This window comes from Bombus huntii, chromosome 5 (genome assembly GCF_024542735.1).
Source record: "Bombus huntii isolate Logan2020A chromosome 5, iyBomHunt1.1, whole genome shotgun sequence".
Taxonomy (NCBI): domain Eukaryota; kingdom Metazoa; phylum Arthropoda; class Insecta; order Hymenoptera; family Apidae; genus Bombus; species Bombus huntii.
In genome coordinates this window covers 14,604,819-14,630,644 of record NC_066242.1, presented here as the reverse complement: position 1 = coordinate 14,630,644, position 25,826 = coordinate 14,604,819, and the positions used below count along the sequence as shown (strand labels likewise).

General features: G+C 37.5%; 2 protein-coding genes and 1 long non-coding RNA gene across 11 annotated transcripts in view; 1 reads left to right on the top strand and 2 right to left on the bottom strand.

Annotated features, from left to right (window-relative positions):
* Nucleotides 1-2,362, bottom strand: LOC126865747 (2',5'-phosphodiesterase 12-like). Its single transcript, XM_050618609.1, has 6 exons — nucleotides 1,354-2,362; nucleotides 1,140-1,279; nucleotides 773-1,059; nucleotides 547-699; nucleotides 354-474; nucleotides 1-279 (listed from the first exon to the last, which is right to left on the bottom strand). Exons 1-6 carry the CDS (start codon nucleotides 2,181-2,183, stop codon nucleotides 17-19), a joined length of 1,794 nt encoding a protein of 597 aa, XP_050474566.1. The 5' UTR covers nucleotides 2,184-2,362; the 3' UTR covers nucleotides 1-16.
* A 479-nt stretch (nucleotides 2,363-2,841) lies between these two features.
* LOC126865757 (uncharacterized) lies at nucleotides 2,842-10,072 on the top strand. Of its 2 annotated transcripts, none has more exons than XR_007689652.1 (3): nucleotides 2,842-5,000; nucleotides 6,694-6,928; nucleotides 7,178-10,072. It is a non-coding gene; the product is annotated as an uncharacterized LOC126865757 (long non-coding RNA). The 2 variants fall into 2 exon arrangements; XR_007689651.1 differs by having other exon boundaries at nucleotides 2,842-5,029.
* The window catches only part of LOC126865752 (zwei Ig domain protein zig-8-like), a 36,493-nt gene continuing 20,126 nt past the window's right edge, over nucleotides 9,460-25,826 (bottom strand). For all 8 annotated transcript variants that reach the window (XM_050618621.1, XM_050618622.1, XM_050618624.1 and 5 more), the window contains 5 exons: nucleotides 25,466-25,576; nucleotides 20,134-20,276; nucleotides 12,279-12,434; nucleotides 11,877-12,210; nucleotides 9,460-11,638 (listed from right to left, as the gene is read on the bottom strand). In XM_050618621.1, the coding sequence (XP_050474578.1) occupies nucleotides 11,493-11,638; nucleotides 11,877-12,210; nucleotides 12,279-12,434; nucleotides 20,134-20,276; nucleotides 25,466-25,541 (855 nt within the window). In that variant the 5' untranslated portion in view covers nucleotides 25,542-25,576 and the 3' untranslated portion in view covers nucleotides 9,460-11,492. The remainder of the gene's footprint in view (nucleotides 11,639-11,876; nucleotides 12,211-12,278; nucleotides 12,435-20,133; nucleotides 20,277-25,465; nucleotides 25,577-25,826) is intronic.

The window sequence follows — 25,826 nt, the reverse complement described above, 5'->3', positions numbered from 1 at the left end:
TGCTATGTATATATTTTTATTTTGACCATTTTAAATCAACACACAATGATATATGATCACTTGGTGACACTATAGATGGAAGACCCGTATACGCACTAAGTTCTTCTTTACTCGGCAATGGTATAACTTGTTCAACTGTTAAATAATCCGTTTGATAAAATATGTAATCTAAACAACCAGAAAAGGTAGCTGTGTAATTTGTGTATTCTGGAGTACCACATGCACTAGACAAGTTCATGTCATGTTTAATAGACACATTTTGTACATGTTCTTCAGCATCTATGATATAATAGAATATGACTGTTATAAATCAAAGTTTATAGAAATTATTATATAAAAACCATAAAACTAACCAGATTTCCAATCAGCATGATCTTCTGGTATGTAAGTTTGAGTTATTAATTGATAAACGCCACTTTCTGGGACACTGTTGAAGTCACCACAGTATAAAATACTAACGTTGCATTCGGGATTCTGTAAGTTTATAATGCGTCATTAATCACATTAAACATTTCAATTTTCATTCGATTAAGTTTTTGCAAGTACCTCCTCTTTCACTTTTTTGGCAAATGTGCGTAAATATGATAAACCATAATATGCTTGTAACAAACGTATATGATCGGCTGTTGCACGGAAATACAAATGTGTATTGCCAACAATTAAAATTTCAGGATTTTCTTTAGATCGAAGTGTTATTGTCTATAATGCATTATATATATCATAAATAATTATTAATAAATCATATTTAATAATAGTATAATTATTCTAGTACCTGAATAATCGTATTTCTGTTTAAGAATGTTTGCTTTACACGGCTGTTCTGAATTTGCGTCCAAACAGTATTAAATTCATCTAAATCTGTGTTTTGAGCAATAACCTTATAATCACAGGACAATTGATCAAACCTGTCCTGATTATAAAATATTGCGAGACCTTCCCGTAAATCGTTCTTTAAATTATATATACTACGATAGTTTAGTATACTTAAAGACATTTGCAAATCATTTTCATATACTGAACTATCTACTTCTTGAAGACATATTATGTCACTATTGTATCCTGTAGAAATTTAACAACACCATTTATATTTTTTTATTTTCAATTTAAAACATTGATATAATCCAGTTAAAAAAAAATACCTATTAATTCTTTAAGAATTAGTAATTTTCTATAATCCATAGATAAGGCATAATATGGGCAATATGGATATAAAGTTTCCTTAGAGACAGACGTTTCTGAATATACATTTGCTAATATATTGTACGAAGTTACTCTGAAACTAAAATTTCAGTTTAACAATTATGTTAAATGAATGTAACTAAATTGGAAATTATATTTCCACTTAAAACTTACCTTTTACCTGACAATTTATCTTTAGTAAAAGCATGTCTGGTATTAAAAAGACATAAGCCAGGTCCAATTTCTACAATATTATTTGATGCAATTTCTGTTAAAGGTCCAGATTCTACATTATTCTTTGGAATACATGATATTTTCAATCTGCATCCTAAATCAGAAGATCTTGGAACATATAAAAATCCTTCTCCTACATGTATCCATTTATTTTTTTCATTTTTATACCAGTTAAAAATTGATTTTGATTTATCTATATTTGTTCCTTCAAATTTAGAAGGATAAACTGGAAAATCAATTAAAATGCTCGATGGTAGTTCTAGTGTAGTAATGGAAGGTACATTTTGCCTTAATATATATTCCTTATCAAAAATGACTAATTTTATATCCGACGCATTGTTTAAGATTGTTTGACATGTGAGGTCACCATTCAGGACAGAGTCATTTCTTAAAAATTTTATATTATCTTCAACGTCACTTTTTAAGCTTTCTACGGGTGTTACACATTTTTTCTGCTTTTTCAGTCTTCGGTAAATTTTTTCCTTTAAGTATACAGTAATATTCCTATTTATTCTTTGAACAAAATTATTTATGGATTCGTCCACATGTCTTTGGAAATTGAATTGTCTATCAACGTTTAACTCGGAATTGATGTAACGAAACGACATCTTAAAGTTCTTACTTCCCTCTTCGTGAAGTAAAATAGCTTCATTCATGTTTAATTGTGTCACTAGTTGTGAGCTATTTTTTAAAAATTGTTGCTGAATTGTTGAAATAGGCAAAAAAGGGGTTAGATACCTTAAATGCAAAATACGATTTAAAATTGACATTTTACAGAAACATAATTTGTATTTACTTTTTTATATAGAAAATCTATGCTTTTTTGAGAAAAGCTTGTAATATAAATCTTAAAAACGACGAATATATGTTTGAGCAATAAAAGCTACTTGCCAAAATTATTTTCTTGCTGCCTAAAATGGTGCTCGAAACTATTAAAGTGCCATCTGTCGTCATGATATGAATGCAAGCTTATAAAATATATGTTATCAATGGTTGATTACATTAGTTATATATTACATCGGTAATGTTGGGAATAACATTAAAGTGGTAAGGGAAGTCTATAATGTGTAGCATAATTAATATGTAACTTATTATAAATAATTAGCCATGTCACTGCGCCACGCTAGAAAAAATTACTGAAAATTCTCAATGCGAGAATTGATTGTAAATTTTAATAAATAAATAAAAAAATAATTAATATGTACATATGTATAATATATAGCTCGTCTTTACCATAATCTGTAGTGCAGAATAAATCTTACATCACGGAGAAAGTATAGGTCCGTTTGTGTTACATACATGTAGTATCGTGGAACAAAGGCCTAAGAGATATCGGGCGAACTATAAACAATGTCGCGAGAAAGTCGAAGCACCGACAGGCCCAACGATGTATCGTCGGTCTTTCTGTCGAATATATCGAAAAACGGCTATATCACATCTGTGATGCGTACCTTAGCCAAGATACAAAATATACGTGACATGCAATACTTTTTCGTATCCCATGTTTTTGGAGATCACCTATGAATCATGGACATAGGAATACGTTACATGTGGTGTTACCGATTCAATATAGTACCGGCTTGAATTAAAATTAAAGTTTTCTATGAAATTACTAATAAAATATAGTATAAATGTAGATAGAATAAGGAACAGATATTCTATAATCGCAAATGAAGTATAGAATTTTATACTTCTATATACTTCTGCTTCAGAAAATTGCAACGCAATCTATGAATAATTGAAACAAACAAATTACGCCCAATGAAAAGAGCAAAAGGATTAACAAAAATCTGCTTCTGAGGTATTAAAATACCTCTGCTAGTATTAAAATATAGTAGTATCAATATATAATTTAATATATAACATAAAATAATAATTAATATAATAGTATTAATATATATTTAGTACTAGTCTGAGTGGCATTCAAATTACCCGAGAATACTTAAAATTACGTAGAGTCATTGAATATATTAAAAGCTTAGTTTGACACTATAACTGTTTAGTTCTTAAGGGCTATGTGATTTTAATCACTTCTTCTTTCATCTTAGTATCCAAAGCAAAATTTCAATTTCTGATTAAATCCAACTTCAAATTGTTTTACTTTTACAACAATATTTTGATAATTTGCTCTTTTCGTGTAGAATGTGTTTTTTTCCTGTCATCAACTTTTTATGTACTAATTCATTAAACAAGTTTGTTACAGAGTTCTTGGATTGTAAGAAATATCGTCAAAATTCATACATGTACGTCAGAGGCTTAATTAAATAAAATGAATAAATGGAAGGATGTAAATACGTATTACGAAATATTTATCTACATTTTGAGCCTCGTTTACTGGGATTATTTATATCAAGAATTTTATTATATTTTTTATATTTTGATTTTGTTTCAGAAATCATCATGATGTTGGGATTGAAAGCGGACGTCAGTTCCGCGTCGTTCGTGTACATGTGGAGGCTGTCGTCGCAGACAAGGTTGACTATTTCTTTCTTCAGTTTTCGATCTTGCATGTCCTTGTCAATCACGGATCAAGTTCGGATGTTGTCATCATAAGCCGCTCTATCACCTTGTCCGTTACCACACGTTCGGTGAATCTCTGTGCTCTCAGGTTTACTGATTTCTCAGAAGCTCCTTTGAACTTTGCGGTCATTGTTGTTTAGTGGCGAAGTTTAGAACATAACCATCTCTTAGTAGTCAGGTAGGCCACCGTAGGGTTTTAGTCGGTAAGAGTCCGACACTACCTCGCCGATTCTCTCAGAACAGCGGTGGGGTATCCATGAGGATTTCCCGACGTAAAAAAGAAAAGTATTGTTAGTGTTCATTTATATAAGTGTGCTAGTACTTAATGCATGTATCATTAATCCTCAATTGGTGAAAATCATATTTAACCGCTAACAATTTAACATGTTGACCACTTATTTGTATACCATATTTTACACAATAAAACATCTTTATCACGTAAAATGCAGAATATAGATAGAAATAAAATTCTCCAAAATTAAACAATTTTATTCTAATCTATTCTGATTCACTTCCAATCCAATTATATCAATCGAGGATTAAATGTAGTAAGGTGGATAAATAGAAAATAGATGGGTAGAAATAGCGTCTGATATTGAATTACGCAGCTGTTTTAAGATTTAATTTATTTTTACTTTCAGGATTAGCTTTTCGCATCGGTTTTCTTTAAAACTCTTTTCGTTGTTTGTTCCTCATAACAATTAAGGGATTGGTCGTTTTACAAACGTACACTAGGAGGAGAATTTTGTTTTTATAAATTGGTGTTTTAAATGAATAAATTGTTGTGCGTAAAAGGAGGGTGGGTGGGATCGTGTAAAGGGAGGGTCTCCACTCGCAGCAATCTCCACGCCGGTGAAACTCGGGCAATTAGTATTATTTCATATATGATTACTAATCGCATTACAGTACGTAATACAATTATTAATTATGTAAGAAATAATACGAGCTGATTGGCTCGCGATTGTAGTTAGCTTTATTAAATTGTGAGGGTTGGTATCATCGGAGCGACCAAGTTCTTTCCGATGATCAGTTATGAAACTCCACGTTCTATGGATAAGGTAGAATAGGTAAAATCTTGTCAAAACTTGTGTCACTGGTAAGGTTGCGATTTTGTGTTCCCCAGTTTATTAGCTGTCAGTATTTTGCAACGTCTGAGTTTTTATTTATTTTAACTTTTATTGTCTTAATCACCTCTTATTGAAAGTTTGGAACTTCGGTAAAAATAAATTTTCACAGTTCGCGATTGTACGAAGTAAGATGGAAAAGCCCTTGTTTTTAATTTCTTTTTGTTTCATAATTTTATGAGATCTCTCCTATTATTTTTATTTGATTCGTCTATAGTTTTATAGATTCTCTTCTATTCTATGTGTCATATGTCCATAATACCTAGAAAATAATACATTTTTGTCGCGCGATGTCTGACCGATATTACTGTTCCGAAATAATATCTTTTGGAGCAGCTTCATACTTTTGATGTGTGTCATTGTTTTACTCACGGCATATTAAAAACTTAGGATGCGATGGTAAAGTAGGTATTTCCAAATAGTAAGATGAAAATTCAAGAGAAAAATTATCGATCTAATTTTATCAAGTTTTGTCTAGTCTAATTTGAGTCAAGTTATCAATGTAATCATCCTAATTTTGCACGTTTAGATTTGGTAGAAAACTTTCAAATTACTATTCAATTATTTCTCGATACTTCTTTACTTAATTGTGGTATAAAAAATTTAGTTATTAATTAATAATTTGTTATCCTGTTGCTGCCATCCAACTGTCGTCCATTACCATCCAATCCGCCATCGACCAGTCTAGGCAGAATATTTTTGATCTTTTTAAGTTCAATCTGTTGGGAACTGAAATTTAATTAAGAGATATTTATGTAATCTTTCTCCAAAGTTTTGCCGCAGAAAGGTCTGAAATTCCAAAACAGTTAGAAGAAAAGTGATTGCCCGGAATTACTTCTTAAAAATAAAATGGTCCAAAGACAGACTGTTGTTGTTTTCAATGTTTCAAAAATGACGAATGTGAAGGTTGGGCACACGTTGGATGCACAGACCGAGTAAATATTAATTATTTTATTTATGATACATGTAAAGATAGGATTTGAATAAATATTTTTTTACATTATTAATCATTTAGACCAAAAATTTTACTAATTAAATAATTGATCGATACTGGACAACAATTTTTCGCCTGTTGCAAATTACAACATTTTATCCGTTATCGATCGGTCGTTGATCGTGACGTTGTCGTTACGTGTGGCTCGTGCCATATGTTTTATATTCACCTTTAACCGTATTGAAATATTATATTATTAGTGCACATTGATCAGTTACAACCGTTATAGTGAATCACTTATTTATGATAGCTAACTTGGATTCGCGTGTTTCATCATATGTAATGATATGAGTGATTATCAGTCGGTTACTGTAGAAATTTACTTTTTCCTGTTTTTAAGATATTTATTTTGCTGGTAATTGATATAGGAAGGTTTTGATATTTGAGACTTCTCAAAGTTGTCACGATAAAAGTATATAAATGTACATGATTTAGTATGTCGATTCAGTATGTCAGATGTCGATAGAAGTATATTCTCCTCGCTATAAGTTTCAATTTGTTTTTCTTTGCAATCGTGCGTATCTTTATTTAAGGTTGGCATTACGTTAAAAGCCGGGAAGATAGGTGTTGCGAATTGTCGATAATCCAGAATTCAATCGGTGGTTTACATAGTAGCGATGCCGTTATCATTCGCTTTTGCAGGATTATACGGATCTTACGGATTTGTGGTGACGACTGTGGCAACCGGGTGGTAACGTAACACTGCGACGTATGGATTAGGCGTATGCCCTTGAAGTATATGTATAGAATGGAATGTCCAATCTTGCAAGATGCTACACTATTCACGATATTTTGAATTAACTCCTACGAATATAGGCATCCCGGGCGTTATATTGGAAACCGATATTCACGACCCTTACTCTTCGAGTACCAACGTGTACGTAGCCGTATCTTCTCTCTTGTATCTTTATTCAATGCTAGCGTTGCCAAAGGTCGCTCACCGATTAGTTTATTTTCATCTATCGACCTATCGTACCAATATTTCGTCAACACTTTCAAATACTTCCATTTCAGTAATTAATTCTAGAGTTTCTTATCAAATCTTGAGAAAAACGTTAATTTATCGAAGTCGGTTGCTTTTATCTTAATAGATACGGTTTTAATAGGATCTACTTTTTTTTTACAGCTATCAATTTGACCACTCGGATATTACAAAAGCAGAGGAAATTTTCAACTAAGCATGTTTTTATGGTTATCTAGCATCGTACTTTCTTTTTCTCTTTTGTTATATAATTGGTTTTGGTCACGATTGTCATGGACGATGTAAAAGGGAGGAGAGGAGATCGATGGAAAGCAGAATGGATTAAGCACGGCGGTGGCAGATTTGCTTCATAGCAACACCACATTTCATCTAGTTTTCATTGTAAGTGCACTTGTGCCAAGTGCAAAACCCGAATCTCGTGCGTTCGTTTATTACGGTTTGTTACTTCGAACTATTTTGTCATCGTGTGGCTTTTCAATTAGCTTGATCGTGTACGTTTCATTATACTATATTCGTATAGTAGTTTCAATTAAAACTCTGCGGTTCAAATAACTGCAGCCAACAAAGTCATAAATACGTCTTTTCGTAGCATCTTGTTGTTTAGATGTATCGCAACCGAATTGATATTACGATGCAATTGAAGTAAAACAAATGTATTTTCACATTTTCTTTCCGTACTATATCAAAGGTAATTTTTCATCTTCAAAGAAATTGGTGAAATGAAAAGATCCATTCGAGTAACTTGGAAATCTGACAACGAAGAAAATAACTGTACGCGATTCATTCACTTTACTTACGCTTTCAGTATTTTTCATAGTAGAAAATATGCTTCAACGTCACCGTTTTTTCGTTTCCGTTCTTCAAACTTCTATGCTACGTAACCGAACGTACCAGCAGCTAAGCGTTAACTTATCGTGTTTCTTTCTGTACGTGTATTTAAAGTTATTCTGGAAACTTTTTCTGTCTTTTCTTCTATAAAGAAAACTAGAAATGAAGTTTGGAAGCCAAATATGCTATTATGAGAAAACCCAGTAGAAAATAGAAGAGAAAAAGGAATCTTCTCTATTGAGAGACCTACATCTATATTGACCTTTTTGTAACTTTTTTTCGCACGAAAACATGTGCAGATCAAAATGAAGATCAGACGCAGTTTCTTGGTTTATTCGAGTGAAAATATTGATTATCATGAAAATACTTGGTAGTTTTCCACTGTATAAAACTTGGAAAGAAAAAATACAGAAAATTTCGTCTGTTTTATTCCAGTTGTGAATTTACACGTTCTAACCGATACCTTTAATTTAGCAATAAGATATACAGGGTGGTTGGTAACTGGTGGTACAAGCGGAAAGGAGGGGGGGGGGGGATTCTACGCGAAAAAAGAAGTCGAAAATATAGAATAAAAAAATTTTTTTTTTTTTTAAATTTTTCCATCGAGACAACGATCTACAGTGAGATCCGTTATAACGAGACGCGATAAAGTGCAGGCGTACCGAGCGAAAATTCAAAGTCGATTTTCTCGAAAACAAAGCCTCGAACGAAAAATTTTTATTCTATATTTTCGACTTCTTTTTTCGCGTAGAATCACCCCCTTTTCGCTTGTACCACCAGTTACCAACCACCCTGTATATAAGAAGTTCAAGGTAACATAGAACGAGAAATAAAAGGAATATCATTTCCTAGAATTGAAATAAATTTCTTGTCAGTGCAGCGTAATTTAATAAAATCTAACGGAGAGTTCCTATACATATTCGTTCGATATATTTTGGACAAGTTTGACATATTCGAAATATATTATTGCTCGGAGTTCATTCATAGTGCAATTTGGTGATGCGTATTCATTCTATATATCTTGCGTAATACTACCAAATTACATAATATGAGTACATATTCTCTGTTGAGTTTTGATTAATATTATACGGAATCAGCTGCGGTTATTGGCGTTCGCTCGGTAAAGTCACAAATCGATTAGATGTTCGAAACGTGACTAACGGATCGTTGGAAATTTCAAATTTTGTACACGTACCAAGCCATAGTACTTACCTTTGCTTCACGATGTTCGACAATTTGGCGATCGACGAAGATAATCGTTGCAAGGATCGTTACAATGAAACTCTAACCACGTTACGTACGAATTTCTATCGGCAGTCTCGAAGGATTAATATTTTCATTGGTGGTAATTTCCCCATTAAACATTTTGCAAGTACTTACTTCGTAATATCCGATTAAGTGTGTTCTCGACGGAAGATACATACATCTTTGCTATACGTTACCCTGGGTGCAACGAGGATTATTACATTCCACGGCTTGGATGCAAAATTCCTGCAGATAGAATCACAGTGATAAGGGGAATTCGTGACGATATTAAAGCGATTTATGTTTGAATTTACCTCCATCGGTAAAGGTGCGTTTCTTTCGTAAAATAATCATTTCTCGATTGAATCAAAATGTCCAATTTATTTTGTATGTTATAATATCGTGGAGATGAAAATCTGACGTCTTGTTTTATTTTGCGAGTCTACTTTTACAATTCATATGTCTCTGGTAGGTCGACGAAAAAGAGTCTCAAACGTCCATGTTAAAATCATCTACTATCGTTAAACGAATCAAGTATATGAACGTTAATTAATAAGTTTTCGTTCATGGAAACGATATTAACGTGTTCCATAACCCTATGTATAAAGAGCTAATGGAAAACTTGAACGTTCCAACGAGAAGTCATTGATAAATCATTCTGCATACAACAGCGAATAAAAATGTACATGGCATTGCTATCCGATAAAACACGCGTAATGCTTCGTTCTCTGTAAAAAGATATGGCAATATTCTTGTATTTTGCGAAAAATGTTCTTGATACACAGGTTCATGTGTGTGCACAATTTAGAGTAGATATTGTAGTTGGCATACACGCGTATGTACATTGATCACATATTAATACATCAAGTGATTATTTCGAATGTTACCAGGAAATAATAACGAGTATTAGACTATGTCTATAGGATAGATTTCTCTTTTTCCTTCGACGAAGCATCCGACAAACGATACTTTTCTAAAGAAGATCGCGTCAGACTATAAAATTGGCAACAATAAGACAAGGAAATCCTCGTTTGACCGTGTATTGAATAACTTTAAATGTCTTTCTGTTTCATTGGAATTTTATATACGCAACGAGATTGAACTATTCACGTGGTTTCACAGTGTGATCGTGTTTATTCGAAAAAAAGATAAAATCGTTGTGAATTCACGAGCGTAAAGAGCATTAAAAAGAATTTGAGACCATGATGAACATTCGTAGCTGTATGTGATTTGGCTCGTTTAAACGTTGTTAATTCACGAAACTGTTGGTGAAACGTGAAAGCGTGGCTTTGCCCTTAGAATTTATTAAGTTCACTTTTGTGCGCGTTCAAGTGGCAAACAGTATAAAGCGACACTGCACGACACTTTTAATGGATTAAATTTATCTGAACTCGCAAATGTCTTTTCAACTGTTTATCAGAGTGTCGCTGCCATATTACATTGACTCTTTCACGAATGAATGTGAACTTTTCCATTCGACGACAATTCGCGAAATAGCTTTCATTTTTATTCACCATTAATTACGATAGAAAACACACGACATACGGCGAAATGAAAACGAGCGTTAAATGCGATACCTGTATCTGTGGATTCATATTTCACATCGATAAAACGTTTCGCGTGTTTTTTTCTTCATTACTGAAATTTCTGGCGAACTTCGTTTGTTTGCAGGCAGCTAAAAAAAAAAAAAAAAGGATAGCTATTTCTTTCGACTCGATGGTTTATTATTTTATGCGTACGAGTAGAAACTCGGACAGAAGTCCATGCTCGTTTTAGGAAAAGAGAAATGGTAAATGCGTCGAGGTGAAGATCATTCTTTGTACGTTTATGACGATAAAAATATTTAAAGGATGTGATTCAAATGAATATAATACTTGATTTAATATTGCTTGAGTTTATGTCTGGTCACACATTTCACGAAAATTGTTGCATCTTATACTCAGCGTTGCAGATGCGTTACGCATTTAACATTCAACATTTATTGGAACGGAGATTTAAGAATATCGAATTTCGAAAATTTAACCGTCGACATAGCGGTCTCGAGTATTGTACTATAGTTAAACCGTAGATTAACCGATGCAAGTGGAAATCTTGCCAAGTGACGGCGCACTTGCTCGTATTGTTTCAAAATTTTACGATGAATTTGCTGCATCGCGTTATTGTTATTTTAAGTTAACATTTTAGGATGTTAGAGAGCGTCAGATGAAATTAGCAAGTTTCGTTGCACGTGCTCAGCAAATTACCGACGACGTTAAATGTATGTAAGTCAAGCACGAGTAACGTTGTAAAGTGTAAAGTAAGAAGAGATATACGAAAATGGCATCGAAATTATTTGGAATTCCGCAGCAGGCATCAATTCGGTGACAAAGTTGATACGGTAGGCTAGTCACGTGACACAGGTTTGCCGCGGATGAAGTCGATTCGAGGTGCGTATACCGAGGAAAGTCAGAAAAATCAACATGACATTGATGGACGCTTTCGATGTAGCGTTTCGCCGATCACCGCCATGCATAGCTGCTGGTTTTTCCTCTTCTATAAACAGAAATGGAAGAATGAGAAAATAACACTTGTTCGACTAGAATAAACAGTAAGCGAATAAGTTGTGACGAAAATTAAACGTAGTAAAATTAAACGAGCCGAAGGAGAAGTACTTTTGAAACGAAAGATTTTGCAAACGACTTATATGCGTATGTATAGGTACATAAGTCCTGTATTCGCGAAAGGAAAAGAAACGAAATATGGAGAAATGAAAAAAATATAGATAACCAACCTTCGATTACGTGTATCATGATATATGCTGGCCTGGCATTGCTAGGCCAACAAGTGTAATTAGCACCATGAGAAAGTTTCACTTTGTCAACCACGAGAATCGAACCGTTTTTCGTAGCCTCCACTTTAACCCCTGGTTCATCGTCGTAGTTGATCATGCGACCTTCGCGATACCAAAAGATGAAACTCGGTGCCTCCGTCGATGCTATCAGCTGACATTCCAGTCGAAGACTAGATCCTTGTTTGACGTGAAGGTCTGGTCCTCCGGGAATCATGGAGTACGCCTCCGTGATGCTTAGACGAATGAATCGTTGTTGGACCGGCTCCGTTTGAATCTGTCTCGATAAAACACGCTTCGAATTGTTTCGATTCGTTTAAATATCGTTATATATTAAATTACCACCTGACACTCGTAAAGTCCAGCATCTTCGCGTTGGACGTTTTTAATCAGCAGAGTCCAGTCTGGGCTGTTTGAAATAACCATGAATCGCGTGTCGATGACATGAGTGTCTGTACCCAGCGTCAATAATTGCCTGTCTTTTCTCCTGATCCAAGTTACCTGAAATGAGAAATTTTCCAGTCACCTGAATTTCGAATATGCAAATCGAATATGCAAATCGATTATGCGCAAGTTGCGAATTCGCAAGTGCAATTTTATAACTTGCATAAATAAATAAATTTTATAGCACATTGTATAACTTGCATATTTGTTAAAAATATTCGGAAGTTGGAGATAAACAATCGTGCTGCGTTTAACTCTTTTACGATTCCAAACGGTTAAAAAAAGTTTTGTATCTTTAATGGGGCTTTCGATCTTTTGCATTTTTCAGCTAACAAATAACAGTACTCATTTCAGGGGACTGCTCCTTTTGTGATATTAATGGCACATCAAAAATGAAGAAAAGTAGCTTTAATAAGAAATCCTTTCCTCTTCTCAGTGAGTACGAAACATCGTCATCCAGCTTATCCATCCGTAATGCTATTTTCGTCTGGTGACAGCCGTTATTCTTGCGTTGATAGCAAAGACGATTTAGAAAATGCACGAACGTCGTTCTTCCACACAAACGGCAACTGTGCTAAGAATATTACGGAAATATACAATGGCCTTTAGGATATAGCGATGTCTTAAATTACAGTATCAAACAGAATCACCGATCGATGCACCTCAACAGTTACAGTTGCAGTACGCTGTAACATTCTATCTTTTTCAGCGGAGACTGAATCACGGTTAACAATAGGATATACGCCACTGACCATGGTTTCGAATTCTTATTTTATCGTGTTTTTGTCAAGTCATTTGCTAAGACGCCACGAACGTATAAATTCGACCCCTTTTACGATTTCGTTATACCGTGGAGAATTTTTTAATAGGTCGCGGAATACGTGAAATAAAAAAGGAAGATATCGCCGAGAGAGCATTGCACGTCGGGTATGAAATTTCGTTGACAATAATCTAGTGGATGGTAGACGAATGTAAGAAAATAGCGTAATATTTCATTCCAACGATACAATTTGCGGTACACCAAGTCGCGCATTTTCAATCTCACATTCATTTATATTCCACTCGATGTGTTCGACAGACGCTATCGTGCTAAGGTGTCATCTCTTATTGGAGTAATTCAACGATCGAAGCAAGCTCAATCGACGACCTTACGGGTTATTGTAATTACGATGAGTTGATTCGAACGATAGAGTCGTATAGTTTCGCCGATAGAGTTGCGGATTCTGTTAGTCGGACAAATTCCCATTGAATTTTAGCAAAATTGGTTTCTGATAATTCTCGAAGTTACTGAAGCTCGTAATTGACTGCGTAGTCAACGTAAACCGACAGCGAAGAGGCTGGCCAGTTTTGTGCCTTAATTGTCCTACGTCGAGTATGCTCGACGTTCACAGCAACTAGATTTCACGATTTTCTAATGCGAATCTGTGAGGATCGACAAGAACACTCGAGCATAAATGAGTCGAATAACGAACTTCTGCGATGTATTACGAATCAACGTCTGGTCTTTACGTTCCTCGTTAGTCCCATGATTTTACAGTTTGCTCCTTAAAAATTGTCATAGAAATTTCTGGAAAAAATTCATTGTTCGATTACATTTGTACTCGTCCTTATAATAATTGTAATCGGTTCTCGATCAGTCGATAAAGATAGACTGTATGACAATAAAATATGAAACGCAGTTTTAATCAAATCTTCGTTTTACGCTGGCGATAAAAAAAAAAAAAAGAAAGGAAACGATCATTTTTCCGGTCAGCCAAGTTCCATTAATCAGGCTTTTCTCCACACGTGTGGACGCAGTAGTATGATAACATCTCTGGGCCGGGCAGCGTCGTTTAATTAATGTCCCCCTCGGAAGAACGTCTCGTGATCGCGATAAATTTATTGAATTTCGGCTGTCGTCTCGGTTTACTTGCTTTACCAAAATCCTCGATTCATCTTACGTTGCCACGATTTTAAAAAAGAGAAGATCCTACAACACAATGAAATAGTCGTATGAGATGAATCGAAAGCTCCGTTTATGTAGGATAGCGTGCGGATCGTTTTGTAATTGTATCGTCCGTTCCGAACGACGCTATTCTATTTCATCTTATGAGACACATATAGCAGCTTTCGAGTTTCGAGAAAGTTTATTGCTACTAAAATGAATACCCACCTGCTTGCCAAGAGTTCCTGTTGTAGCTGCTTTTAGTTACAAAGGAAACGTAGCAGTCGCAAAGCCTTAGGATATATTTGTACACCAAACATAAACTGAACGCTGCCCGTTTCTCATGAACATTATTAACCAGCGTGTCTAGGCTATAGCAATTAACTAATACGAAGTATCATATTAACCGAGTTGTAAAGCGGCGAGCACGCGTAAGTATTACGTAAATCGTAAAAGTCGAGAAGTCTCGTAAACCTGTACGATCATAGAATTTAACGGCGATTTAAGGAATTCTAAGAGTTGTTGGGAACGGGATGCTTAAAACGTGAGCGAAGATTTGCGGTCAAAGATGTTGAAACTTGCAAGTGCATTTCAGTTTTTCAAAAACCACGAATTAACTTTACTACCGGTCATCATGATAGCGTCTACTTGTGATAAATTCTTCCTATTCGTCGAACGAATCAGTAGCTCTGATTATGCACAGTATAATTTGTACGCAATTAATACGGGACATGCATCTATTACTTATGCGTTTATCGCAGGCAATTACAATTTGTCATGTAGATGATCGACAGCATCCATAATTTGCCTATTGCAACTGGCGAAAACCGAATGGAACTTTTAACTAAAATCAAAAGATTTGTTATTTCAGAAATTATTAAAAGTATTGAGATTCCTCTTACGAATTACACGTGGAGCGCATAGCACGGACAATTTAGGTGAGACGCATTTTTACGTGATTTCTTATTCATTGTATGTAGTTTAATCTCGCACCGAGTAGATTTACTGGAATTTACCTGCCTGTTTATATGGAATAAAATGTAGGATATTCGTGTCATGCCGCATAAGGGACGCTAGCCGATCTTCATGCCCGGTCTTCGTGCATGCAAAGTAACACGTCCGAGCAGAAAAACACAAGCTTGGAAATACGTAGTTGGAAGCGTGGAAGAAAAAAGAAGGGTATCAAGAGATGAAGTAGCTTGACGCCTGTGCGTTATGAATAAAAGATTGAAGAAAGGATCGGGCTTCTGCTGGGTAGCAGCTTACTCGTTGACGTATCGATTGCCGCTTTTCCAGTTTATGATTTCTCGCAATATTCCGTCGTGACGATCGTCCGTAACTTATGTTCTTTGATACGTCAATTTTAGTGATTATTTGGACAGACGTTGCTTTTCTTGAGATACGAGATAAGAAAAGAAATCACCGAGGAAAACAAGTCGTTTTTCGCTTAATACCTACACGATGTTAAAATCGACACATACGAATGCATTGCTTATTGTTAAACAATCCACAAAAATAGACTTTCGCCTAATTGCATTGTGTACATTCGATACAGCATTTTCTATCTATATATTCTCCCGTGTTTCTATTCGTTTTGTCGGTTCGCCTTTTCTTCGTAAACGAATATTTATATCGCAATGGAACAAATTAATTATACATTTATTTCTTTGTATTTATGCCGCATAACGTACCTAGGTGTACGTAATTTCTCTCAATGAGCTTTCTTCGATGAAACAAGAGGAAACAACGGCATAAAGAAAACAAGAAACCGAGACAATGAAAGGTTCATTTTGTCTGGCACAATGTCGATAGAATACACGTAAAAACGAAAGTTGTACAAACAAAATTTTTGTTGCCGATACTCGAAAGGGACGCTCGTCGTTCTTTCATTACCTTTGTTCATTAAAAGTCTTTGCAACGCTTGATACTTCGAAGGCGAGTGCAATTTTTCGCTCTTTCTCCAGACAGTTGCGTTTTTAATGGACTTTTAACCTACGAACTTTTCCCTTGACAGCTTGGTCCTTACGAAGCGGCATCTGTTTTCTTCTTTCCTCGAAAAACTCGTACAAAAGTTTGCCGGTTTATGAGAAAATCGGTAGCCGTACTATTCCGTGCGCCACCATATTGCCGCCATCTGGTACGGTCTCGAATCGGTTGGAGAAAGTAGAAGCTATCGTTCTTGTCTTCTTCTCTCGTTTTTCCTTTTTCCCCGATACACGTAATCAGGATTTTCACGATACGCGATATTCTCATCGAACTTAAATGCTTTACAATTCTATCGGGATGCTTCGATGACAACGATATTGCCGACATTTTTCGAAAAATTCGATTGTATCTTTTCATTGTTTGTTCTTTCTTCTTCTTTAATACGAAATCCTCTTAAGTCGACTCGATAACACGCAGGTTAAATACGCGGTATGTGTCGATCCATCGTATTTGGAAACGTGGATAACGAGCTGTTGTTCAGGAAATAATTATGCACATTAGGCTGATATTCGAATCATCCGTTAATTTGCGTATCAAACCATGTACACATGTATCGAGCACGGGATAACAAGACAAACGGGATATATTCGTCGCTTTCCATCAACGCGCCGACGTTATTTCCGTGATCGAATCATACAAGGGCCGTGTGTTGGTCGATCTTGTTTCCGTTAATTTGCATTTTAACGTTGATTAGTATTACGAAAAATATTACGACAAGTCTGTTTTTTGATGTGAAAAGAGAAAATGGTAAAAACGGTTTGTTTTTTACAATTCGAGATCGTTGTTAGAATTCATATCCGTCACACGTAAGCTTCAATCGCGATACGCGGGTAGATGACGCGATAAAAATTTCGAAATGACCCACCCATCGCGTCAACCTAAAATTATCGTCCATTAAAGATAATTACGAAGCACGTTGAACGAACGATCGTTCGTCGCACAGTCGAGCGGAATTCATAAATTTCTTGGTAATTATTCAAATCCATGCCCGTTAATATTTCCTCCTCTCCCCTAAATTGATCGTCTATCGCTCGCAAGTCGATTGAAAATTATACTTGCCCAGGTGATTTTTCGTTAGCGAAATCGCAGGAGAAATTTACCAATTGCTCCCTCGATCGATTAGCGTGCGGAGGAGAAAAAAAATTTAAGGAATATGCGGTGGCCACTACTACTAAGACGAACTTCCTACAGCATTCTAGAGACAATTCGATATTCGAACCGGAAAATTGGAGAACTTGCTGACTCCCGGTGGGATTTCCTTCTCGATTTCGAACGCACGTGTACTGATTTCCTAAATATTCATATTGCTCCCGGCTATCGTGGAATTTATACTTGGCGCAGTAGTTGAATATACTAATGTTTCTTATCGCGCATTGCGTAAGTAGTCGTGTCGATACCACAAACAACAGTGTTCTTTTTATGTGACTGTATCGATACCCGAACCAAAGTATTTTACATCGCATCATCGATTAGTCGACGAATAAAATAATTTTTAATTTAAACCAACCTACTAATTGCTATTATTTTGCAAGCGATTTTCATTATTGTCTTTCCGAATCAAAAGGGACCCAACGATTTTATCTTTATCGCAAATTTCGAATACCATCGTACAGTAGGCTAAAAGTTAAATCTATTTATTACTTAGTATTTCGTAACATCTTGTTTTTGAATCGTAATCACAGTAGCATCCACCGCACTGCGCGCGACACGCCCGATCGCGTTTCTTTAGCTGTTTGTGTCGCATCGGTATTCGCATTCGACGACATTCCTTGGCGATTGGAATTGAAATTCTAGTCGAGTGCGAATCGATCTTTGGCCAACGTTAGGTGTCCTTTTGTAGGCGAACACGCGCTATACATTTCCAGTTACAACAGCTTGGATTCGTGCAGACCGGATTCGAACACGACAGGGTACTTTTTAAGAAATGTCCGAAACAATATTTCTTTCTCGCGATGCCAAAGGTAATACCGTTTCTTTGACGTCTGTGTCTTTGCTCTCGTACCTTTATAAGAACTTATGTCAAAAGCGGATTTAGTACGTTTCCTTTCTATCTATTCACTTATCTATCTATTATCTTTTAGATCATTCTCGCCGCTTGTCCCATTCCCGTTCGAGCGTGTCTCGGCTATCCACGAGGAATCGAGAATCGTATCGAAAAAGGAGAACAAATACTTGCTAGGAATGAGTATCGATTTCCTAGCTCGGTATTCAGGATAATATATCGTTGGTGAGTTTAGGAATTCTCTTCCGTTACTCGTACAACAGAGAATCAATCCTGTCCGTCTTTTCTAAATAGTAATGGTCCACGCGCGACACGGTCGAAGCTTAGTCGTGACATCCGGTAGCTTAAAAGGACAAAGGAAATGCGATTTTCTGGTACATTTTCTCTCGGAAATGAAATAGTCCAACACTGATAATCATAGTGTGTTCTCAAGCGCGAAGGAAAGCATTATGAAAACATTGAACATTTTCAACTTGTCATCGACTTATTTATAGATATTTCTGTATTTTTTTTTTTTTTTTCGAACACATGTATTGTACATAGGTTCGGAAATGTAAAAACGCGGAAATAGACGAATGGCTATTGTTTGGTACGTAATTTGAAAGGAAGGAGGAAAGTTACACGTTGCTATTCAAAGTGCTGCCTCTGTTGAAAGCTAGTTTCTCAAAGAGCTGATGAAGCATTTCTTTATAGCGAGAAGAAAATTACTTCACAGTAGAGCGATGCCGTGCATCTATACCGTGAATAATGCAACATGAATTTTAATCACGCTCTCGTTGTAGGTACTCGCGGGAAATACAAATTTTCGTGGCTAACTTGTCCGCGTGTGAGTGCGTACGAATCAAGGGAGCGTAGCTGGGCATAGGTAGGAAACTGTAGTTCTTGGCGCGTCGATCCTTGCAACATTAAAACCGGCAGAATTACAAGGTGGAAGGGGACAGGTTTCTATCCTGTTGGACGTTCTCTTTTTCATCCGGCTGTTTGCCGGTCTTTCGGCGTTGCTCGGTCGCGCAACGAGCAGCCAGCTCTGCCCGTTGCGTCAAACGAGCAGGTTTTGTCCTCCTCTTCGAGAGACGTTTCCCGTTTCCCGTTTTCCGCTCTTTACTATAGCGAGTGAGTGAGTGAGTGACCTCAGCCCGAGGCTTGCATACGGCAGCACGCTGCTCCGATCATTTATTAACGAGCATACCTCGTGAGAAAGACGGTGTAACGAGAGGAGTACGCGTGCATTGGGTTTACGGTGCTGAAATGCACCGAATTTAAAATAGCGTGCTCGTCGCTTTACACAGTGTTTCGATAAATAATTGATGTTCACCGGTGAAACTCGGTGGCGGAGTTTACGCGCGACTTCGAATTCTATACGAGTGAAATGTTTAGGGCGCGAACAAACGGTGTTTGAAAGTTTCTCTGGGAAAGTCACCCACACCACAGCGAACATTATTCGTGCTTTCGCGAAGCTAGCTAATACCTTTTGTAGTAGTAGGTTCGTTGCAAGAGGTATTCGAAGGTGTTCAAAACGAAAGGAGACGCGTACGATATTTTGGTAAGCGGGTACCGCGAGGCGTCGCACGTTTCCACGGAACGCGCAATGTCTCGTGTAGCGTGCGTGTAATCCGCAGCATCGTTGTTTATCGATGTGCCCGCTTTACACAATGGCATGCATGCTTATGTACGTTGCGCATACTTCCTTGGTGTTCATCGACCTATGTATAATACCTGCATACAGGCCGGCTTGCAGCTTGTGCATACACGGCCAATTCCACTTGTACCTACACGAGCCACCTTCCTTGTATACATCATCCAGAACGCATATATTTGCTTGTATACATATGTGGTGTACTCACTATTCCGGGACTAGTGAATCTACAGGGAAGCAAAGCGTTTCCGCCGGTCTGCGCCAGGACATCCTTGACAGATACAGGTACCGAAGAAGGGATGTTATTCCTTTCTTCCTCGTTGGTTGGCTTCTCACTCCGTATAGCACCATCTAGAAATATCGAAAATCACTCTATACCGTATATCTCGGTTATTTCGATCCGGGTTGCCTGGAAAACAGGCAGAGGAAATTAACATAGCGATATCGTATACGTGCAGAGGTATATCTACGTATATGTATAGTTGTGGAAGTTTTCTCTTTTGCGTATTCCGAGACGAGCTACAAGCTAAATAACTACTTTGTCGAAGCTACTTTACCTTTTCAACGGACACTGGTGTGATACGTTTTGTCGATATGGAAAGACGCGCAAATACAAAGAAGCCGCGTTTCCCTCGCTCTCTCGTCCAGCGGCACACTCAACAACGCTTAACGAACGTTCATCGAGAAAATGAATTTCAAAGGAACGACATTTTGTAACGTCATATTGAGAAAGTTTTGCGTAGATCGAAGCGAAAACTTTCTATATTTCTCTTTTTCTTCCACTCTACGTGAAACTCTGGTCGTTAAACTTTTATCTTCCCTTTATTTTTTCACGTTTTTACAGTTTTGTTCAAATCATAATGTCTCGATTCGCACTAGCTTCTTTTCTTTCTCGCTGGTTTAAGACTAACGATGCTGTTGCAGCGTATTATAGCTGCGAAAGTTACACGTTGAGCGCACGACCTCCTTCGCAGCTCGACGGTATTTTTCACGGGTTGAAAGTCTGCTTATCGAATAATGTACATATAACGACTTGGAGCCAAGCCGAAAACTCAAGACGTTTCATTGCTTGAAAATATCGTCCAGCGTTCACGAGGACCGCGGAAGCCGTTGCGCCGGATGTTGATCGAACGAGCCATAAAGCTGTGCCAAACTAGAGATCTTCTACGAGAAACTTCTCTCTATCGTTTATCCTTTATCGTTCAATTACTCCTTTGCCGTGCGGATCGACGCTTAGAGAAGGTATGCAACGGCTTGTGAACGAGTACACAAGATTTCTTCGCTAACATATACGAAGACTTGACGCTCGAGTTAGGTCGAACACCAAGGTGAAAGCTGTAATTGACGTGAGATGGTATCAAAAGTTGTCGCTTCGAATTTCCCGATCAAACGCAATTCGAAACGTTGACTCGAGCGTTAGTTGCAACTGGGTCGATGGTAATTACCGAAGTTATTCACTCAGGTATGCAGACGGAAACGAAGCGGTGCAGTAGCCACAGAATTTAAGATTCACTCTACGTACACCAGTGTAAGGCTAGATCTCGGTCGTCCCTCCCACTGGCCATCTGCCTACGATCCCGCTGCCATCCTGGTTGACGAGCTTCTTAAATTGCATTACCTATTAGAGCGAGTGCCTTAAAATTGTACGCTCCTCTCGGTCTCGGCCGTGCCTGCTAATTTGCAGCGGCAAAGAGGGAAGCTGGTAACTCGGGGTTAGCTCGGCTTATCTGCTCAGCTGCAACGTTCGCAAAGGGGCTGCAAACCACTCTTCTCCTCTGTCTCTTGATTAAAGCGACGATTTTTTGACTCCGAGAAGATGGAATTACGATATAGTCTTTCTTGCATGAAAGAAGGAATCTGAAATGGCGAACGTCCAACAGTTTGTCTCCATATTTCGTGAATCGCAACCAAATCAAACGTAGAACGTGGGACTCCGAAATTTCGTTATATCATCGGACGATTGGAAGAACGATGTAAAATTCTATATCGAACAAAATTCGTGCTACGTTTGTTCCTGCAGCACGCAGCGCAGAATCAAGGAAACTACCGTTTAAATCATTCCATGCGGCGTAGCATGGTCGGTCGAACGAGGTAATTTCTTTACGCTATCCCGCAAAATACGGCTTGCTTTACAGTTATTGCGAAGAGAATAAACACGCAGACGAATAATATGGATTCAAGATGACCGTCTTAGATCTCATTCTTTTGCACAGTCTCAAATCTTCGTAAAATTATGATCGCAACTACTCGATCGATGTGTTCCGTCTCATTGAATTTTACGATTCTTTGCATCTTCGTAATAAAATATTATGTAGCGTAACATCACGTAGCGACGTATCATGCGCAATAACGTTGATAATAGGTGGAATAGCTTAAAGTGACGGGACTGGCGCGATGGCGAGTCTTGCATTCGTGAAGGTACGGCTCTTTCTGACGGTTGCATTGCGCAAGGCAGTTTGCTAACGTGTGATATACATATGTATGTACCTTGTGGATCAAGAAGCCACAACGCCTGCAGACACGTCTCGTCAACGTCATCGTTGACGATTGTAGTGAAACTTGTCAACCGGTTAACACAATTCCTGACGACATTAACGGTGGTATTTAGTTGAAAGGAATGGAAGTGTTCGATCAATTATATATTTCTGCAAAGTGTTTTTACCTATCGTTGAAACCGTTTAGTTTTCTTTATTTTCGTCGATCGCGTTAATATACGAATCAATACAAATCGAGACGAGCAATCGTTTTTCTCGTAGCGTAGCGTAAAAAAAAGTTTGGAATAAAGATCTACATGAACTTCGTGAAAGACACGAAGCTTACGAGACCGGTCAACGACACCAACAACCGGTGATCAAATATGGACGCGGGTAAACATACTACGTTGCAAACGACTATTTTTCTTCACCACATCCCGGTATCGAACGTTTGTTGGTCGACCCCTTTGACTCGCTTCAAATAGCGCGAATTTGCGTTTCATTTCATCTGTTCGATCATTTATCGATTTCCACGTTCGTCAAATTTACGGCAGCTTTCAGGAGAGGATCAAACGTTTCTAAATAAATTTTTGAAGCAACGAAACGTTCCATCTTTTCTATTATTTTTTTTTATAGTCGCTAATATAAGAATCGGTTGGAAGCCGACTAAAATCTCGAGTCTTAGGAAAATAACGAAAAATTGTGTCATTTCTGCAACGTAGAGGAAAAATCTCTAGCTTTGGTACTAGAAAGTAGCCAATAACCAATAACGATGCAAACAAGTTTTTGTGGACCTCGGGGCTAAAAACAAGAAATTATTTTTTTCGATAAGGAATAAAAGAAGAGTAATCGCTTACTTTTCATAGCGTTGATTTTTTCTCAAGGAATTCCTTGCACAGAGTCGTTCGATTCTTTTCAATCATCTACTTCTTTCAAATATAACCGACGTAAACGTTCATCTGTCGCGTAACTTTTAGCAGAGAGAAACTTTATTATCGGCAGATTGAATAAATTTCTATCTGGTGTACAATTTTTACGTGACCTTGCAAACCCGTCGGCGTGGTTAGTTTCAGCTTTAGCCTTGCACATATTGAATAAGGTCGTAAAGAGCGCAGAGGAATATTTTCTTTCCTAAGTAGATTCGTCGTTTCTTATTAAAGGAAATTTTTGGTCCTCGAGAAACGAAAAAATTCGCCACTGTGTTACGAAGAAGATCTTCAAGGAGGAACGACATTTCTTTCTCCGTTTTTCAAGCCTTTTCTCGTATGAAAATTTTCCTTCGGCGAAAATAACTGCGATTCAAGCACCTTCTTTGTTGCATGGTACATAGCAAAGTACATAGGACGAGTGATAGTGAAGTAATGCGAAACGCAATAAGAGGAACGTAATTTAGTCTCGCGAACTCGCAAACTAAATTTGCTCACGATTACCGGTTACGTTATCGTTATGTGACGGTACGGTGTTTGAATGTGGTGCTATTGTTTCCGCCGAGTAATGTTAGTGTGACAACACTGTCGAGTGAGTTAGTTGAATAGCGTGTAGCGTGCGAGCATGATGTCGATGGAGTGTACGAACACGTGGTAGATGTGCTCGTCGAGTTCTCTCTCCTTTTATGTGTTTTTCGTTTCGACGTTTCTTTTTTCTCTCTTTCATGCCAGTATGTGTGTGTACTTTAATTTGGTTTTGTAATTTGTTGCTTAATAAAGCGTGCTAAGGCAAAGTTCCAGCTGGCTTTTTTTTTGTGTACGAACAGGTTAAAAGAACCGACAGTTGCTTACTTTACCTCAGTCTCTGCTCTTTCTTCTTACGAACCGTAGAATTGCTCGCGACCATTTTACGGTATATAGTTCTTCTCACCAACTATGAGAATCGAAGTCGAAAAGAAACTTTACCTTGTTTGCGTGACGGTACAAGAACGTGGTGATTCTCGCGTGTTTCCAAAAGCTTTGTTACTTTATTATTCGTTGACGGCTCACGACCCTATCTTTCACCTAGTTTTACGACGCACGTTTCGAAAGAAGAACACAAGTTTTCACGTTAACGTCGTGCTCACAAAATTATTTCGTGAGATTTATCTACATCATTACGGCAAAGAATAAGCCCGTTTCTGAGATGAAGTAACTCGTTTTCGTTTCGGCACAAGCGATATCTTTATCTTCGTTAAACGTATTTCTTGTTAAACACGTTTCAAGGTGTCGAACAAACATATTTTATCATTTATGCTTGCTTTCGGCCGTCGACCAAAGCAAGCGACACTTTGTAAGCGGTGGCACATCAAAAATCCGTGACAAGACTGATCAAAGTTTTCACAGACATTAAAGGTGTGAGTAATGGCGCGATAAAAGTGTAAGCTCAGTGAATCCTCCTCCACGAAGGAGGTTTAACGGATTTCGTTTGTCAATGTGCCAGCGAACGAGACCAATTAGCAGAACGACGAGATAATCTTCGTTAGCTTGGAATTTTGGTTTTTCGGTGAAAAGTTTCGAAATTGTAGATTCTGCACGTGGGCACAGAGAAAAGGACTGTTTAAAAATTCGAAATTTCGTTAAGCGAAAAAGATACGTGATAAGAGAAAGTAAAGGAAAACGAAGAAGAGAAAAACAGAGAAAGTGTCGAGGCGGAAAGATGGAGGAGTAGAAGAGAACGAAGCTATCGGTCTACTATATCTGTGGACCCGGGTTCATCGTGAATACGAATGAGGTCCTGGTCGATCGGGCTGGAGCACTAATTGAGAAAGTTCGCCGGTACCGCTGCCAGTGTTTCCTCTGGATGAAGATAGCCGACCACTTTTGAGGGCAAGTCTGCTCCTCTGTTCCTCTTCTTCGTGATTAAGGCCTGTTCCTTTAGACGGGTTGCAGCGCTGGGAAACTAGAGGGAAGGAAACACGGAAAATCGTCGCGGTTGAAACCGCTAGTAATGATCACCGTTTTTCTCTTTTTTTATCCTCTCCTTGTAGGAATTGTCGTGACTAAGTTAGACCAGAGCAGACCAAAGAGCAACACCGATACTACACCGGTGCGGCTTAACATTCGAATCGACGAATGTACAAACAAAAGCTTCACTTACCGATTGGATGTAGGAAGTAGCGCGACGATGCTAGCAACAGGAGGATCAATCGAAACGCGTCCATCATAGTTTCCATTCATGTGTACATCGTGCGGTCATCCACGAGTTCGCCTACAATGGAAAAATGAGTAAATAGGCATATATAGGTAAAACGAGAAAAGAGAGACATCGATCCATCTTTTCGACTTTTCCAACGATGACGGGCAGTTAATTAACAATAAAGAACAGTCTTTCAGATTGCCGAACGAAGTGTACGTATTTGGTGTAATGAGTGCCTGTTTTTGTAGTAGAACAATAGAACGAACATGTTGTAATGAAATTTCTAATTAATCCGCGATATGCGTAGCCTGGATCGTAAAGC